Raw genomic sequence first — 16,878 nt, 5'->3', positions numbered from 1 at the left:
ACCTGGAAACGGAAGTTCACGTCTCTTGTTGTGTCGAGTAGTGGTAAGGTCACGTGCCTGTCCTAGGCTCCATTCCCGCCCCGTTATGGTTTCAGTTCTTAAACAACGCAATGTGTGTGCTGCAGGTGTTGGCACAGTGCGAACAACAGTGGGAAGAGGCAACATTCCATGCACAGCTTTTGTGGATGCCAGCTGGACACGCTTGTAGCCAAGTTAACGACCCTGCGTCAGAATCCTCGGTTCCGTTCTGCAGTCACGTGGCATCACCCGTGGACGCAGGAGAGAGGGAGAGAGACCGTGGTTGCCCACAACGCTGCCACCCCGTGCTGTAACTTTTATTATTCGAAAGAGATGCGAGGCGGTGGTCGGAAGGAGGGGGACTATGTACACACACACGCCGGGGGCGGAGGGATCATCGCGTGCTGCCGCTGCTGCTGCTGTTCCACCCGCTCGCTGTGTGCCACATCTGGACCTTGGGGGGCGGCAGGGCGGCTGCCGCCGCTGCGCTGGCTGTGCGGGCTGTTCATTCAGCTGCTCAGGGAGGGGCAAGGGGCCGTCTGAGCTGCCAACTCTCCCTTGCTGCTGCTGCTCCCTGGCCGCCCTTCGTGGGCTGCAGGCGGGGGAGAACTGGGGCCGTCGTCCCTCTCTCTCTCTCTCTCTCGCTTCAACGCTTCCTGCAAGAAGAGCGCAACGGTGGCAACCAGTGAGGCGGGTACAGTGCGAACAACTGGGCGAGCAACTGCGGTGCACTGTTGGACAACTGGGCGAAAGACATATATATATTGTCACGTGACTTTGTAGCACCAAGGGTCGAAGATCGGGAAGACAACGTGCATATGAATGGAATTTTGATGAGAGGCCCCGCAGCCAAGACGACGACAACGAACGAGTGCTACCCAGAATGCATCATCATCTCTGAATCGCATGCGAATGGCTACCTCTGGTAGCTCGAGCGCTTCTTGAATTTGAATTCTTTATTATTTTCAACGGTGTAAAATGCATTCGAGTTAGTATACAGACAAGGGTCCCATAGTCAACAGACTGCAATGGGACCCTTGATTAATTATTACAAAATAAAGAATACACACAAAGCAGCAAAACCAAACAAACAGTAACTAAAACGAATGAACTCAGCTTAGGCAGCGAAGAGTACAATAAGAAAAAGCAATGAACTCGGCTCAACAAAATTGAGAGAGAAAAAAAGTTTAAAAATAAAAAATAAATAAAAAAACGTGTTGTGCATTACTAGCACAATACCAATTCGAACAAGGTAAAAAAGTTTGCAGCAAAAAAAAAAATACATAAACTAGACACTTGCACTAGACATACAATCTAGCTGAACTCAGGAAACTTAGGCAATCAAATGAACAGTAACATTGCAATACAGATAATAAAAACAATACATTAATCGATTCATCTCTCTCTCTCTTGTTCGACTATGACAGTGACGCATCGTTTGATGCCTTTAGCAACGATAAGTGAACAAAATAAATGCGAATCGTCCATTCATGTGTCCATGCAGTCACTTATTTGTCCTTTCTGCACTTGGCCCAAAAGTTCATCCATCTCGTATTTTTTACTTCATATCTTCACAGTTTTGGTTGGCGGTGCTGCCACTTGTCATGGTTTTTCGCACTTGACCGCAAAGCTCGGCCTTCCCGTATTTTTCAGTTGATATCTCTGTATTTTGGGTGGGCGTTCTCTTGGAACTTTACGGTATATATATTTTTACATATACAGTGTAGACCGCTTATAACGTATGTCGCGGGAGCCGCAAAAATCCGCACTATAAGCGGTACCGCACTATAACCAAAACGTGCGCGAATTCAACCAAATCGCCACCTACCTCTCAAGTCATCCTAAATTTTTTATCACCCAAACGCACAGCACCTAAAAACGAAGGCCGGGTTTTTATTTCGTATTATTTTTAACATCAGCCGCTGCTGCAGGGTCTCACATTGCAAAAGCGCGGTCTTACAAACGGCGAGTGCGGCTTTAACTTCCGTTGTGTTTGTGTTTTGAAAGGCCATGGCTGCGTTTTTTGCGTCTATGAAGATGCCGCAGGGCATGATAAGAAAGGCCAGCAAGATTTTTTTTTTTTTTACCCCACCTTGTGTTCACGATGCTGAAGGCGGCTGCTTATCAGCGCAACGTACTGGTGGTGGAAACCTTCGCGCGGTTCGCTTGTTCGGGAAGAGCGGTGGCTTATCTGCACAATGTTCTAAAGCGTGAACCGCATGGAGCGATTTCTCGCGAAAACGTGCAGCGCATGCCGCAGACGCGGCGACACCGGCGCGGATACAACTGGCGTAATGTGTGCGGCGCAGTAAGAGGCGGCAACATGGCGTCGGCACTGGCCGCGAAGCGGTGCAGGCAGCTCCAGCGACAACTTTTAACCACTCACTGAAATGCCGCACGAGGCGCAAGCGAAGATGCTCATGCAAGAAAAGAGCTGATAATGTGACCGCAAAGTGGAATATAAACTGCCATCCACGCTGCTTGCGAAAGCGCCCATCGAAAAATACCGCGGTGGTAAGCCTAAACTAAAGTCCCTTCATCTGATCGAGGGACTTTAGCCTAAACACCTCTGGCGCGGCTAGCCGGCTCGGGGCGCTTCGAATCTCCCGCCATTAGGTGCGCGTCTTTCCATTGGTGCAAGTCGTCAGGCTCCTCCCACTGCCACGCGAAGAAGCCACCGTGAGCGCGGAATCGTAGACGCGAGCATGAAAAAAACGCACGCAACGACGACGTGCACAATTCGTGTGCGAAAACAGACCATGCGGTTCACGATTAATAGAAACAACATGCCACGCGCGGACGGGGAGTCGGTCGCTATCTTCCGAGGTGCATCAAGCAAGGACAGCTGTGGTTATCACGTACGCGCGAACTAGAGGGTGCCTATTTTTTTCTTCTGTGTCGAAGTTAGAGGAGAGCAAGGGGTGCGCGCTGCGTCAGATGGCCGATTTCATCATTTTTTTTTTCTTTTGCTACCCTAAAACGATGCCCCAGCTGCGCCGGTCGATCAGCAGACCCGCCGAAAAACCGCACTATAAACGGTATTGTGGTTCGGCCAACTGCATCTTAAGTGGTATGCTTATGCATTGAGTTCTATGGGTGGCAAACCGGTGGTCACAAAAACCCGCGTTATGTCCGGTCCCGCACTATAAGCGGTTACGTTATAAATGGTCTACACTGTACATATATGTAAATGTAAAGGTAAAGGGGATATGTAAATTTAATTGTAAAGGGGAAATGTAATATGTAAAGGGGATCCTTTAGATCCCCTTTACATCATCCTGTGACGTTGGCCTTCAGCCACGTACGGCACGCACGTTCGCCCCGTGAACTACATCACGTGGCAACGTGGTCTTGCGGGCCAGTACGCCGGCGGGTGAGAAAGAACTGCCCCACCGCAGCCGTTGCTCCTCCTCACCCGGGAACCTTCCTCCTTGCCCTCGCACCTTTTAGGTGCGGCGTGTGCGCTTCTCGAGGGGAGACGTTGGGTGTCAATCATCTCGCTGCTGCCTCGTTTGGGACGGAGCCTTTGGCCCTGTGATCGGATGCACAGGCTACCTTCCTCGCAAGCCACGTGTAGCCTGAGCTGCATGCTGATACAGTGTGGTTCTCGGCCCCGTTGTTGCTATCAATGTGCACTGTATTATCCAGCCACTGAAGCCCCTGGATCATCCTGTCCCTTTGGAGCCTGTTGTCCCATTGTCAGTCAGTCTAACCCGTCATGGCATCCCTCTGGGACATCGCGAACTCTTGGGAGATTTTGCGCGGGTTGCTGTTGCCTACCGTAGCTAGCCAACCTGTGTTTGGCATCTCAGGGTGTAGTCTAGCCCCCAATCAGGCACGTGACGTTCACTTCAGACAATGCAAAGTGCGAGGCGGTGATGATTAATTAACGACCGTTGTGCCAGGTGGCAGCAGAGAGGAGCTCACTTGTTTCCAAAGATGAGGTCGGCGTCCGGGGCCCCCTTGGGGTGCTGGTACTTGTGCCTCCGGTCCCGGTTCAGGTTCAGCACCACGGGCCTCTGCTGCGCCGCCAGCATTTCTGAGAACCAGGGGGGGAGGGGGGGGGAGGAGGACAAACTCAGAAACACACGTCGTCTGCACAATGGCACTCTCACAAGAGGGGAGGGGGGAATGACAATGCGTCGCTTATTGAAGGGACAATTCCCCGGGAGCACCACAAAACTGTCCAGCAAAAAAGCCACTGTAGAAGAACAGAGCGAATACTTCTGCCTCCTGTAGAGGGAGGGACGCAAGGGTGCCGTCATCGCAAGCTCTTGGCGCAAGGATACACACTTCTTGAAGCCATCTCTTTGAGCAATGTTTTCACTGCACCGGCCACCCAAAGGCACATACAAAAAGCCCCTGGCCGCCCTCCTGACCTGCAACGCTGGGTGCATGGACTGTGTCACCGACAACTCCTGAACTTTATACACGAAACTAACTTGTTCGTGTTTCTGTAAACGCCTACATCTATTATGCCGCAGGGCAAACGTTCGAAAAAAAAAAAAAAAAAAAAATCATAGCCAGAAACAACCAGGGGCCACACATTTTACAACCCGACGCTCACATTCACACCCCGGCCCCTTTTGCTGCCGTCTGTCTACATTTATCGCCCTACAACTGCACACAGCAATAGGTACAGCCACGCCCCGCAGTGGGGCCCTTTCCCTTCCCTCACCCTCCTCCCCCTCACCCACCTTGGTAGTCCTCTTCCTCCTGCCTCTCGTTGATGTTCAGGGTGAGCATCTTCACCTGCTCCTTCTCCGCCCTCTCGGCCTGTTTGTTGTGGACAGGGGGCAAGAGCAGCCGCACGCAGGAAAAGAACATCAATGCCACACGGATTTCGGAGAGAGATAAAAGGGATAAAGGGGAGAGGGCCCTCACAGAAATTCAGAGATGTCTTTGAGGAAGGGTGCTACGATCGCACTGGGAACAGTCCCCAGTGAAAAAGCAAGAATACAGTGCCTACGCACGCTAAGTCGGAGGCTAGACATCGAACGCGGAATGCAGGAACACAAAAAAAGATCTGGTAGGGGAGGCTCGCAGTCATGCATTGAATAGACGCGCTCTTTCAGTCTACAAATACTAGTAAAAACATTGCCACAGAGAAAAATAGTGAGGAGACCAGAACTGTCAGTCACTGCCCACTTTCCTGTCTTAGCAAGCTTTTCATTCGGTGCGGGAAGCAAAAACGATGCAGAAAGAAAAGAAAGCAGGCTATAAGCATGGTAAATGGCAAGATGCAACGAACTGCACACAGACATGCATCCTCCATTTGCAGCCAAAGGCGGTTCGGAGGGAAAACTCCAGTCTACTTTTTATTTTCCGCATTTCCTTTGATGCAGCCATGTAAAAACTCCCTTTGGTGAGGATTAAGAAATACAATTTTATCTTCTAGGCAGCTACTCATGCTACAGCTGCTGGAAATCGCTACTCCGCACTTGGGAACCTCATGCCGCTTTAGCTTGAAAAGCAATCATTCCAACTGTTTCCTTCACGATGCGAACAATATCGTGATTGAGTAAGTGGTGCTGTTTGTCAGTGGCAGGTAATAAGCTAAAGAAGAAGAAGGTAGACAAAGAAGAAACCAGCAACAACACCTGAAAAGAAAGCTTGGCGCTTTCACACTTACCTCTTCTCTGTCCTTTAGGTTCTGCGCCAACTCGGATGAGACGGGAACCTCCAAGCTCTTGAACTGCACACGCAAGAAACCGAAGGTTTACGAAAAAATTCCCCACCAAGCATAGTTTTTTCCTTCGTGCCATTTCTAGTGCAAGCATTCCCACTATTCTTTCTATCTAACAATATCGTTTCAAAGTGCACTCAGCGGGAAGGGAGGGATGGAGGGAGAGATAGGATGCAGTTGCGTTGAAACTAAGCAGTGAACAAAATTTACACCATCTTCCCGCGAGGGGAACCATGGGGTAGATGCAACGCATTGGGGGTTGCCGTTGCGTTTCCGTTATGTTAGCAATGTCAGCGTGTGGATTGCTATTGTTGTGTATCCTATTTATGCAGCATGTTCACCCCCGATGCGTCGCTTCTATCCCATGGTTCCCCTCGTGGGAAGATGGTGTAAATTTTTAACCGAGCGCAAGCTGCGCGCTAACGCACAGCTGGCACGGCAACGGGAGCGAGCGCAAGCTGCACGCTGACTGCGCTGACGCACAGATGTCGCCGCGGCGAGTGGCGGAGCGCGCAGCTGCCGCGGCGAGGAGAATGGGGAAGGGATGCGGACTACGCCACGACAACGATGCGGGACAAGGCGAGTTAAAGAGATGCGTTGCATCTAAAAAGTATCGCTTATTTTGCTTATGCTGCTAAGTCCTAGTACAACTAGTAAGTTACGAAGTCAAGGGTTTGACGGACGCCCGTCTGGTTGGGAGGGTACATTTGAGAGAGAAAGAGGGCACCGACCAAGCAATGAAAAAGAGAAACTGAAAAGACGTTTCGGCTCCCGCACAGGAGCCTTGTACACAAACTGTGAACAGACTTGCCCTCTTTCTCTCTCAAACTAGTAAGTTATGCAAGCCAACCAGTCTCCAGTGCAATTTTTGCACAGTCTCACTTCAGGCAGGCTTTGTTTCATGTGACACCAGCTAGGGCGATGAGTGGACAAGAGTGCACCCCCAAACTAAGCAACCCACAAGAAAGCCATTCTCCCTCACCTGGGGTTTGTTTCCCTTGCGCGTCATGAGGATGAAGTTCATGGTGTTCTTGCTCTCCTCCGACTTCTTCTCCAGGAGGTTGCTGTCTGCAGGGGTGTGTTGGAAGGACACACAACAACAGCAACAACAACAGCATTAGCAAGATCCAGTGGGCCAGATGGGATGTTTTATTCTGAGATAGTCACAAGCGGTGCGACGCAGAACGCCAGCTAAACGCATAGACATGCTGTGCAGTGCCCCTAAACCTACCTGAAAGGTACCAAACCACCCTTACTTATGAGAAGAATGTGTAGAATTGAGCAGAGAGATCACTTTACAGTAAACAAATCGTGCGTTTTTAGAAAAATTTTAGCACAACTGGGGCTCAAACTCAGGCCGTTTGTCCCGAAACTTTTGACTTGACTCTATTCGTGGGCTACTGGGGCTGAACAAGGGAGTTATTTCGGCAGTTGTTCAAAAGAATAGAAGGAGAGTTCAAGCGAACATTCGGAAGGCACCCGGTTCGTACAGAAAGTGCCAAGTTAGCACCTATCAGGGAACGGAATGTCACGAGCCGGAAGATGTTGCTGCGATTCAAACCCCTATCTGGATCTCGTTTGGGGAGGTGGACACGCTGTCGCAAGCACCACTCACATGTTTTCTTCTGCTGGCTGCTGTTCTTGAGACTCATCGGAATGACAATGTCGGCCTGGGGCTTCACGGAGTCTTGGCTTCGGTGCTGCGGGGTCAATTTCAGAGGACGGCGACAATAAAAGAAAATGAGAAATATGGCCCGCACCACACGTACTGATGTACGAGCAATGCAGAAGTAACAAAACGACGAGTCGTCCTCGAAAACAAAATTATCCGCGGTGGTCACGTGTCAGAGTTCATGAGCTCTTCCGCCCCAAAAGATTCTTGCACCTAAAAGACTGCTCGCTCAAGGCTGGTCACTGCTCCAGCACCTCCAGGTATTATACGCTTCAGCCACAATGCACGCTCATGCGTCGCCCTTCCAAGTTCTTTGCTGTCAAATTTGTTGTTGTTGTTATCACTGCAGTAAGACCTCGCTACAAGAGACTATTACACGAGGCACTTGGTTAAAAGAAACATTTGATTGAAAACGGTTTGAATGGCTTTCCTGCTTGCCATGTCAGCAACTTTGCACACAAGAGACCTTGTGATTACAAGAAACGTGTTTCCCGGGTCCCTTGCGTGTCTCTAGCAACGAGGTTCTACTGTATTACCATTTGCTTAAGGGGGGACGTGGCTTTCAAAATCAACTTTTTTATTTCTTTGTGGATTTTGATGAAAATTGGCACAGCAACTGGAAATGCTTCTGTGATAACACCATAAAAATTTGAAGTTAATATTTTGATAACTTTTTTATGTATGAAATTTTCTTTCTGTTCCGCTTGTACCGAGCTTGAGCGGCTTATAACACACGATAGAAAACTTGTTCGAAGTGCTTTGCATTCTCAAATGAATGGACGAGGTCGTGACAGTTTTAGAATTTTTTTTTTACAACACAATGTTTTTTAGTTTTCATTTTTTTAGAGGTTAATGTGCAACAGGCATGTCAACTGTGAACGATTATTTGAATAAAAAAATCACAAAAAACAAATCTGGAAAACTAAAAGTGTCACGACCTGAACAGTTCATCAAGGAATGTAATGCAAGAAACGGAATCAAAATAGACCCAGCAGTCACGAAGAAATCCCTGGGACAAGCGACACAGGTGGCAAAAAAAAATGTTTTGAGAAAACGGCTTCCGAAGTTGCAACATAGGTTTCACATATCAAAAGTCGTCACGGTTGTAGCCTTTCATGTCCTTTTGAACATGGGGCTTCTGGAAGGCCTTGCCTTGAAATTGGAGTGCCTTTTCAGCCTTTCTCTTTCCAGAAAACATCATTTTCAGCTCCTCCGTGAAGAGTACATACCCCCCTTTGCAAATCAAACGGAGGGGAGATGGGTTTCAATGGGCTTTCAATGCAAAGTAGGTTAGTTGGTTGGCTGTATCGCACTGGACAACCTCCTTTTGCAGTGTTGTCACCATGGCAACAAGTTAAGCATTTTTTTAACTTAAATTTGAACATTTTTGGCTTTTTTTTCATGTTTTATCTTGCCTGGCACAGCAACTTAGTACTCATAGTGCAGGTGTTCATTGCCAAAAGTTTGCATACCACAAGGTTGAAAATGAGCTACTTTGAAGCTTGGTAGAGTATTCTGCATAACTCCCAACTTCAATGCAAGAGCATATTTTTTTTTACTACTTTTGACATTCAAGGCATCCAATATTCCTCGCAGCACAGCCAGTATGCCCTGAGCAATGGTATCAATAATTTCCCTAAAAAAATCACTGTTAAATGCTGCCACAGTAACGTACATTTTTAACGCAGAGAGCATATTTTATTCCTATATTACTAACTCAAACCTGTTTGCATGAAAATTACAAGTGCACGGGAAACATTGCGCAAGAAAGGCGATATGGCTCGCGCGCATCGCAGCGCACGCTTACCGCGACATATCGAGCTTTGATTATACCTGATATGGCTGGTCAGGTCGCTTTTAAGATTAAAACTAACGTCGCAGGCATTAATTACAACTACTGGCGTTCAATCGTAACCGGTTGCCCAGTCATGTGATGCTCCAATGCGCGTCGGCTATGCCGTGCGCGCCGCAGCGTTTGACGCGTCGACCGTTTCTTTCTCAAGGCTAGCGAGCCCACAGTCAAAACACAGCACTAACTAAGCGTGTAAACATCGCAAATCCGACTAAAAGTTCACTTCACGAACCGCTATCGCAAGCGCGCACACCGCGTCACCCTCCGGGGTCTGGCGACGGTAGAGTCACGCGCACCACGAAGCGTTCGATGACCTCCGCCTTTCGAGCCACACAACTTCCCGTAATCTGGCTCGTTATCTCTGGCATTCCCATCGCGATAACGTCCGTGTTGAATACCACAGATTGAACAGAAACTCGGCCGAGCGAAGCGGCGAAAATGAACTCAATCCGCTCGCTACGCAGCTCAGGCGGCCGCCATCTTGCGTTGCGCCCGCGACATCCAATCAGGAGGGTCGACGTTCTGCGCCCCGACCGGAGGACCAATAGCGCTTCAGCATTTATTTCTAGCTTCGTTTGTGCGTCGTTTCTTTTCTGCCGTTTGTGCGTTTGTGAATGAACGAAGATAAAAGAGACGAGCAGAACCGGAAAAACGATCGCTCGGCCGATCTAACCATATCAAAATGGCCGCGCCCGGTGGCACCGTTGCGGAGATAGAGCGCTCCGAAAATTGCCGTTTTTTCGCCCTTTTGCGCTGATAGTTTGTCACCGCGCCTGACAAAAGTATTTTTTTATGCCACTTTGCGACGCTTTTCAGCGTAAAAACTTTGCAGACGCACAGAATAGGAAACATAGAAGCCGAATATGCGGGTTTCAAAAAAACGATGTTTTGGTCATTTTTCCGAAGTTGAAAGCCGCGTCCCCCCTTAAGGGGGGACACGGCTCTTAAAACAGCTCCTTTTAATTTTCAAGTAAACTCTGCGAAACTTGCCAGTCTTGCTGCTTTTTTCCCCTCTGATTTCAGATATGCCATTATTTTTTGAGTCAGTCAATCAGTTCCCAAGATAATGAGAGATAATTAGCCATTTTTGGAGGAACAATAGACGAAACAGTGTTGGCCATAAAACCGTAATCTTTACATTTTCCAATACTTCTACGAACCCTGGTGAGCACAATAAGGGAATCGGTTTTTTGATGCACCGCCTGGAACTAATTTTACAGCTCATGAAACTTTGGTGTTCGAAATGGGCATTCGAAGTGGTTCCTTGCCACTGGTGCCAACAAAGTTTAGTGAGATGTAACATTAGTTCCAAGCACTGCATCAAAAAACCGATTCTCTCATTGGATCCACCAGTGTTCATAGTATTGGAAAAGGTAAAGGCAAAAGGAGAAGGTAAAGACAAAGGTGATGAGGGAGCCAACCTCAAAAATACCACAACACTACGCAACACCGTTCTGTCACAATGTGGTTCCCAACCTCTAGTACAAAGATGGGCCCCGCCTGCAGTGTTTCAATGACACAGGCACAGGAAAGTTGCTCTTTTTAGTTATAAAATTAGTTTTTTTTTCGCTTCAAAGCAGGCTCCAACCTTACGCAGCGTGTACATGCCATTATCTGACTGGTCTGGGATCCCCCCCCCCCCCCCCCCCCCCGTTTTTTTGTTAACCACCACACAGCGCCCCCACATGGCCCTGACACTTTTTGTGCTGTACGGGCCTGGCTACGGCTAGGAAAAAGAAAAATAAAGTTAGAAGCAGATGGGCTCGGACAGTATGACTTAGTTCTTTCGTTCTTCATACGCCTACTGGCCTTCATAAGCCTAATGGTCTTGTTCGGTTCGCAGTAACCTCCGCTCAGCCATCCCGCCTGCACCACTAGGCCATCCCGACATGTCGCCCCCGCCCCCTCCAATAGTGGGGGGGTTCTTCCGAAGGCAACCTGCAACAGTTCAACAAGCAAAAGCAACACTCCCACCACCCCACACTGCCGTCGCCCTGCCAAACAAGCAGCGCGCCCTCACCAGGATGCTCTCCGACAGCATCTTGTCGAAGTCCGCCATGAAGTCTTCGTCCTCGGGGCATGGTGCCTGCCGAGGTCTCTGGTTGACGAGCGTCACGTCCTGCTGTGAACTGCCGGGGTCTTCCTCCAGGTTGCCCGCCTCTTCGTCAGAGCTCAAGCCCACTTCGTCCTGCAACAGGGGAAACATTTTTTGCGCTGTCTCGATACGCCGTTACACAACTGGGGGTCCCACACAAGTTCCCAGCGAAATGCTGGAGCCTGATACCAAATAATCGCCAAATACAACAGTTGCACCAGTTTACCTTGGGATTGATCTTATGTAATACTAGTGACCTGTTCCTAGCTGGCTGCTTCTTACTTTTGCTGAATCCAGCTGCTGCTTAGGGGGCAAACTTGACCGCAAAAAGGAATTGCGGCATACCTCGAGTGGCTGGCTCTGGCTTCCGCTGTAAACGTCCGTGTCGCCGTCACCTTCCATTTCGACGTCTTGGTCGCTGCCCTCGCCACTGTGGTTTTCTTCATCGGGTTCTTCTAAAAAGATAAGAAAAAAAAAAAAAAGAACGGCGTCTTCAAGCAGTATCATAAAATAAGGACACACTGTATGCATGTGGCTTTGCGGAATTTCTTTAGGAGCACTAGATGCCATTCTGCTTCTTTTTTAATCCTTTTCTACAGACTTTTGGCTTCTTTTTCTAACATTTTCTACTCACTCCAGCAACTAAAAGTGAGGTATCACGAATTCAAAATGCGGGCACGTGCACACACACACGCACTTCCGAATGAACATTTGAATTCCTAATTTTTCTCCTCCCGATATCAAAGCACCACTCCACAGGCTTGCATCCATCCCGTCAAAAAGACAACAGAGAGCGGAGAGCGGAGAAGCGGTCGTACCCGATAAGCGACCGGTGCTACTGCGCGTGTGCAAAGGAGGAAAAACTGGTTGCGCGCATGCGCAGGTGTACCGGTTACCGTACCGGGATCGGTTCTCCCCTCTGCTGTGACTCTCTAACATCGCAGCACTTGTGTTCTGCACGAAAGACACCCACCTAGTAATGTCAAAGCTAACATACAGACAAGGTCAGCCACCCTGAGAACAAATCCAAACTAATCTGCCCTAAAATGCACCTACACTGTCTCAAAAAAAAAAAGAGCGAATCTTGCAACTATTTGGGGCCAACGAGAGAACACGTCCGCGAGTCATGTAATGTAAATCGATCAAGCCACAGCAAACACGCCTCTGTGCCATGACTTGTAATAACAAAGGCACACCAGAGAGTTTCGTAATTTACGCTCAATGTCGGATAACTGCACAAAAACATGGTGGTACAGCATTTCGCTCACTTGAATGAGGCAGCCTTCAGAATGATTTCCGAGCTGCAGATTGATAGACTTTTCACACTACTATAGAATAAAATGTTACTACATTTTCTTTTAAGTTTCTTAACCCTTTGGGGGTCACGACCGTACATGTACGACATCGGCAAAGACTTTCAAAATGGTCAATGACGTACATGTACGGCATTGCTTGTATCTTTAAAAAGCACGCCTTTTTCGGCAACTTCTCTTGCTTGGCATGTGCTGCCCACACTTCGGAAATACGTCAAATTTTTTTCTTGCGCCGATGGCTCTTTTTTAAAATTTTTTTTATGATTTACTACAGCGGCACACCGGCTATCGCTTGGGCATCCTCTAACGTGAGTCGTGCTGGGTATCGCCCACCGGGCGCCCGGACACCTCTCGCTACTTGCGCCTGCCCCAGACCAAGGTTGCCTGCGAAACTGATGAGGCTCTTTTCTCCTTTTTTTGTATTTTATGGGTGGTGCGCTCCCATATCCGGCCACGTGAGCCCGCCCGTGCACAGCGGCTGGTTTCGGTATCGTCCTCTGGGTGCTTCCCACTTTTTGTGCCCGCGAAACTGATGTTTATCTGATTTTGATCCATTCAAAAGGTGCCGGCTTGTTACTCTCTCATTTTTATTTGGAATTTTTCTTGTGTTACTCATGAATAAACCACATCTATGTAACAACACAAACGATTTTTTTGCTACTTTATGGTCGCCCTACAAAAATTACGCTATTTTTTTCTCGGAATAGATTCATCCGAAGAATAAAAAATAAATAAAAAATTCGACCCTTGAAGGGTTAAAATGGAGAGAAAAAAAAAGAAAATAAACAGCATTGTTGAAACTACCAACCTTCCACTTCTTGTATAGGGCCAAGGTTGACCTGCTCTTTACCGTGCTTCCCACTGTTTTCATCGCCGTCCAATTCGGATGTAGACAGGAATTCGGCTGGAAAAGAAAAAAAAAAAAAAGACAGAAACAGAGTGAAGTCCAATATGAGGCAGTCTACGCCATCATGCTGCTTATGATTTCGTACCAAGAACAGGAAAGGCTAACACACACACACACACACGCACGCACGCGCACACACGCGGTGTTGCAAAAGTAAATAAAACCATCATCATCATCAGCATCATCATCAACAACAGCCTCCTTAGGTCCACTGCAGGACAAAGGCCTTCCCCACTGACCTCAAACCACTTCTGTCCTGCGCTGTTACAGTCCACTGCTTGCCTCTGAATTTCCTTACTGCACCTCTCCATTGAGTTATTGGCCTTCCCCTTCTTCCAGATGCATCCCTCGGTGCCCATTCTGTTTGTTACCTGCTGTCAGTTACCTGCTGTCAGAACTGTAGGTTTTGGAACTAATGACCGACCGGGTTTGTGCCCCAGCAATGGCAATATTTTTAACAGCTAAGCTGTTCAGCAAATCATACTTTTTCGTGTCCGCAGTTAAAACACCAAATGCCAGTCACCGCGAAAACGCCTACCGCTCGTGCGTGCGTGCCTCGTGACAACCGCCCAGCGTCCCCCCTGTGCACGTTTGTCCAGCCAGGCATACCTACTTAGGGAGGTCGGCCAAGATTGGCAAAAAAATAATAATAATAAAACACAACAAAAACCCCTCCAGCGTTTGTTGTAATCATGCCAACACTAACTCGGAAAGAGAAAGAGACACATCATAGCGTACGGCACTCCAACGTAATGGCCAATGATTATCACTTCCAAAAAAAATGAAGGAAGCTCACACTTATCGCAACAATGATGGAGTAAAGGTCGTGGCGGCAGCGAAGAAGAAGCAAATCGGCGGCAATCGTGGATTTAAACCGTTGTGATGGTCGCGAAGATTGCGTACAGCTTCGCTACCTTCAAGTCTTGCGCGTTGGTGTGAGCTTCCTTCATTCTATTCCGGAACACCTCATTTTTTCCCCCGTAAAACGTTCTTTTAGCTCAATTCTGCATGTTCTTCTTGCATATAAGGGTGGTTTGGTATCTTTGAAGTCTGTTTTAAAGGCAGGGTGCGGCATTTGACCATGCTTGGCTAACGTTTTGCGACCCACTGGAAGTGCTGGGCTTGTAGCTGCCTCGGAACGGAATACAGCAAGAGTAGGGGCAGAGGCACAAACGCACCCAGCTTGGGCCTCAGCTCGGCCATGAGGTCCTCTATGGCCGCCGTGGCCTCCTCGAGGCCCTGGTACAGGCGCATCTTGGGCCGCAGTGGTAGCAGGGTGTCCTTGACGAGGAAGTCCACCGTCACCGGGAACGGGCTCTCCTCCCCGCTGCCACCGTTGCCGCCGGTGTACAACTCTGCCGACTTCTTCTGCCAGTAGTAGTGCTGCACACCCCACACAACACACACTTCACAAGAGTAATCAAGGGAGAGGGCCCAAATATCACACAAGGAGAAGAGACTTTCCCCAACAATTCTATTTTTACCGTGGGGTTGAAGGGCAGGCACTGGTCTTGAAACAACTTCTTTCAATTTTCATGTAAACCTTGTGAAACTGGTCAGTCTTGCCGCTTTTTTCCCCACCGATTTCAAATATGCCATTATTTTTTCAGTAGATGAATAAGTTCCCAAGGTGATTAGAGATAATTAGCCATTTTTAGTCAATTAAACTGTAATCTTTATATTTTTCAATACTACGAAGCCTGGTGAATGCAACAATCGGAGCCTTGAAAGTGATTTTACAGCTCATTAACTCTTTCACGACGGCGCCATAGGCGATCGGAAGCCGGCGTCCGATGATTTTAAATCTCCCGCAAAATCTGAAACCCGCGCTCCACAGACAACTATCGCCATCTGGTGTGTTCATTGGCAACGTCTCTTTCAATTTCGGTTTCGTTTGTTTATGTGTCTCGTGTGGTGGCGGCGTAGCAAGAGTAATTTGAACCGAAGGGGGAGGGGAGGAGGAGGAAAAATGGTGTTCGGTTCGCGCCGCGCTCCGCACAGTCGGACTGCTGTAGCAAGCACTTCGGCTGCTCCTGCTGTCGATTTTTCTGATTCCAGCAGCAGTGAGGGATCAAGCAATGATGTGGGATCTTCAGATTTCAGTTAGGAAGACGAAGCTCCGGTTCAGGTGCCTCGAACTTCAACAAGCGCTGGCAGGTAATTTCGTTGTGACTCCGCGCTGTATTTATAAACAAAACGTGCTTCTTATCTGACGACTGCGGTTTTGATTTTGTGTTTAGGGTCTCGAGAACGTACGGGCGGGATATTTTGCCGAATGCACCGCGCCGTATCGCGCTATCACCTTCAAGATAACCTTGCGCTCGTGTCAGATTAGCGCTGCAGGGTTTAGGTGCGATGCTTGTCGAGAGCGCTCGATTTTTTTTTTCTTGTTTTTTACCACCGAACTGATAAGGATTTTGTGCGAGGTCACAAAAGAGTATACCGTAATTACCTGATTCTAACGCGCACCCAATTTTCCTGACAAAAAACGAAAAAACTTGCACCTCCGATTGTAACGCGCATGGAACTGTGTGAGCAAGAAAAACAAATGCGATAGAAACGGGTGATTTATTTCCCGAAGTAATCTCACTCATCTCACTCCTCGTCGCTCTCCGCTGACCACAAGATCTCGTCCTCGGTGCCGTCAAGCACGTTCGCGATGCCACACTTCTGAACGAACGTTCAACCATGGTCGATGGGATCGTGGCCCACGCCTCACACACAGAACAGGGACGATTTTAGAGAAGCAAAGGTCTAGCTTTGCCTGTAGTGCCAGAAAAAGCGTAGTGGCGGCGTCATGAACTACCCAGTACGCCCGCTTGATGGCGCTGTAAACACGGCTTTGTAAACATGGCGGATGCTTTTTGCACAGGCCGCTTGAGCTCCTTAATAACATGGCTGCCCTCGCACGGCGGCCGCCGGCTCGCTGTTCCACGGCCGGACTCGACTCTCCTCCTCCCGCGCGCGAAAGGGGCGTCGAGTCCGGCCGTGGCTGCTCCTGCTGGCTCCTGGCTGGCACGCTGGTCGCGTGTTTACTTGCGCCGCGCTAGTGAAGTGATGTTACGCCAGGTGACCAGATGGCCTCGACTGGCACAGACCACAGTAAGCAGCAAGTGAGAACAAATCGTTTATTGACATCCGCAAGTTTACAGAGGCCAGGACATCATTTCATTTCGATCGCTGCAATTGTACGTCGCTTTCGTGACAACATTTTTTTTTTTTTTTGCCATAACAACTCGTTCACTTGCGCTAAGATTTCGAACGAAGGGCACAAATGAAGTATTGACGGCGACAACGGTTTCCTTGGCACCGTCTTTCTAGCGGAGTGCATAACA

The 16,878-nt window shown here is 48.6% G+C and overlaps 1 protein-coding gene across 1 annotated transcript in view; it reads right to left on the bottom strand.

Annotated features, from left to right (window-relative positions):
• Positions 1–528: 528 nt before the first annotated feature.
• Positions 529–16,878, bottom strand: part of Upf2 (UPF2 regulator of nonsense mediated mRNA decay) — a 67,949-nt gene continuing 51,599 nt past the window's right edge. Inside the window, 10 exon segments of the mRNA XM_077684017.1 lie at positions 529–674; positions 3,946–4,057; positions 4,716–4,794; positions 5,651–5,713; positions 6,687–6,772; positions 7,320–7,404; positions 11,249–11,416; positions 11,669–11,778; positions 13,445–13,540; positions 14,722–14,926. Of these exon segments, the coding sequence (XP_077540143.1) occupies positions 665–674; positions 3,946–4,057; positions 4,716–4,794; positions 5,651–5,713; positions 6,687–6,772; positions 7,320–7,404; positions 11,249–11,416; positions 11,669–11,778; positions 13,445–13,540; positions 14,722–14,926 (1,014 nt within the window). The 3' untranslated portion in view covers positions 529–664.

The sequence above is a fragment of the Haemaphysalis longicornis genome, unplaced genomic scaffold, assembly GCF_048455015.1.
Source record: "Haemaphysalis longicornis isolate Haplotype H1 unplaced genomic scaffold, Haemaphysalis longicornis Haplotype H1 scaffold_9, whole genome shotgun sequence".
Taxonomy (NCBI): domain Eukaryota; kingdom Metazoa; phylum Arthropoda; class Arachnida; order Ixodida; family Ixodidae; genus Haemaphysalis; species Haemaphysalis longicornis.
Note: the sequence above shows the minus strand (reverse complement) of the source record. Positions and strands in the feature narration are given on the sequence as shown.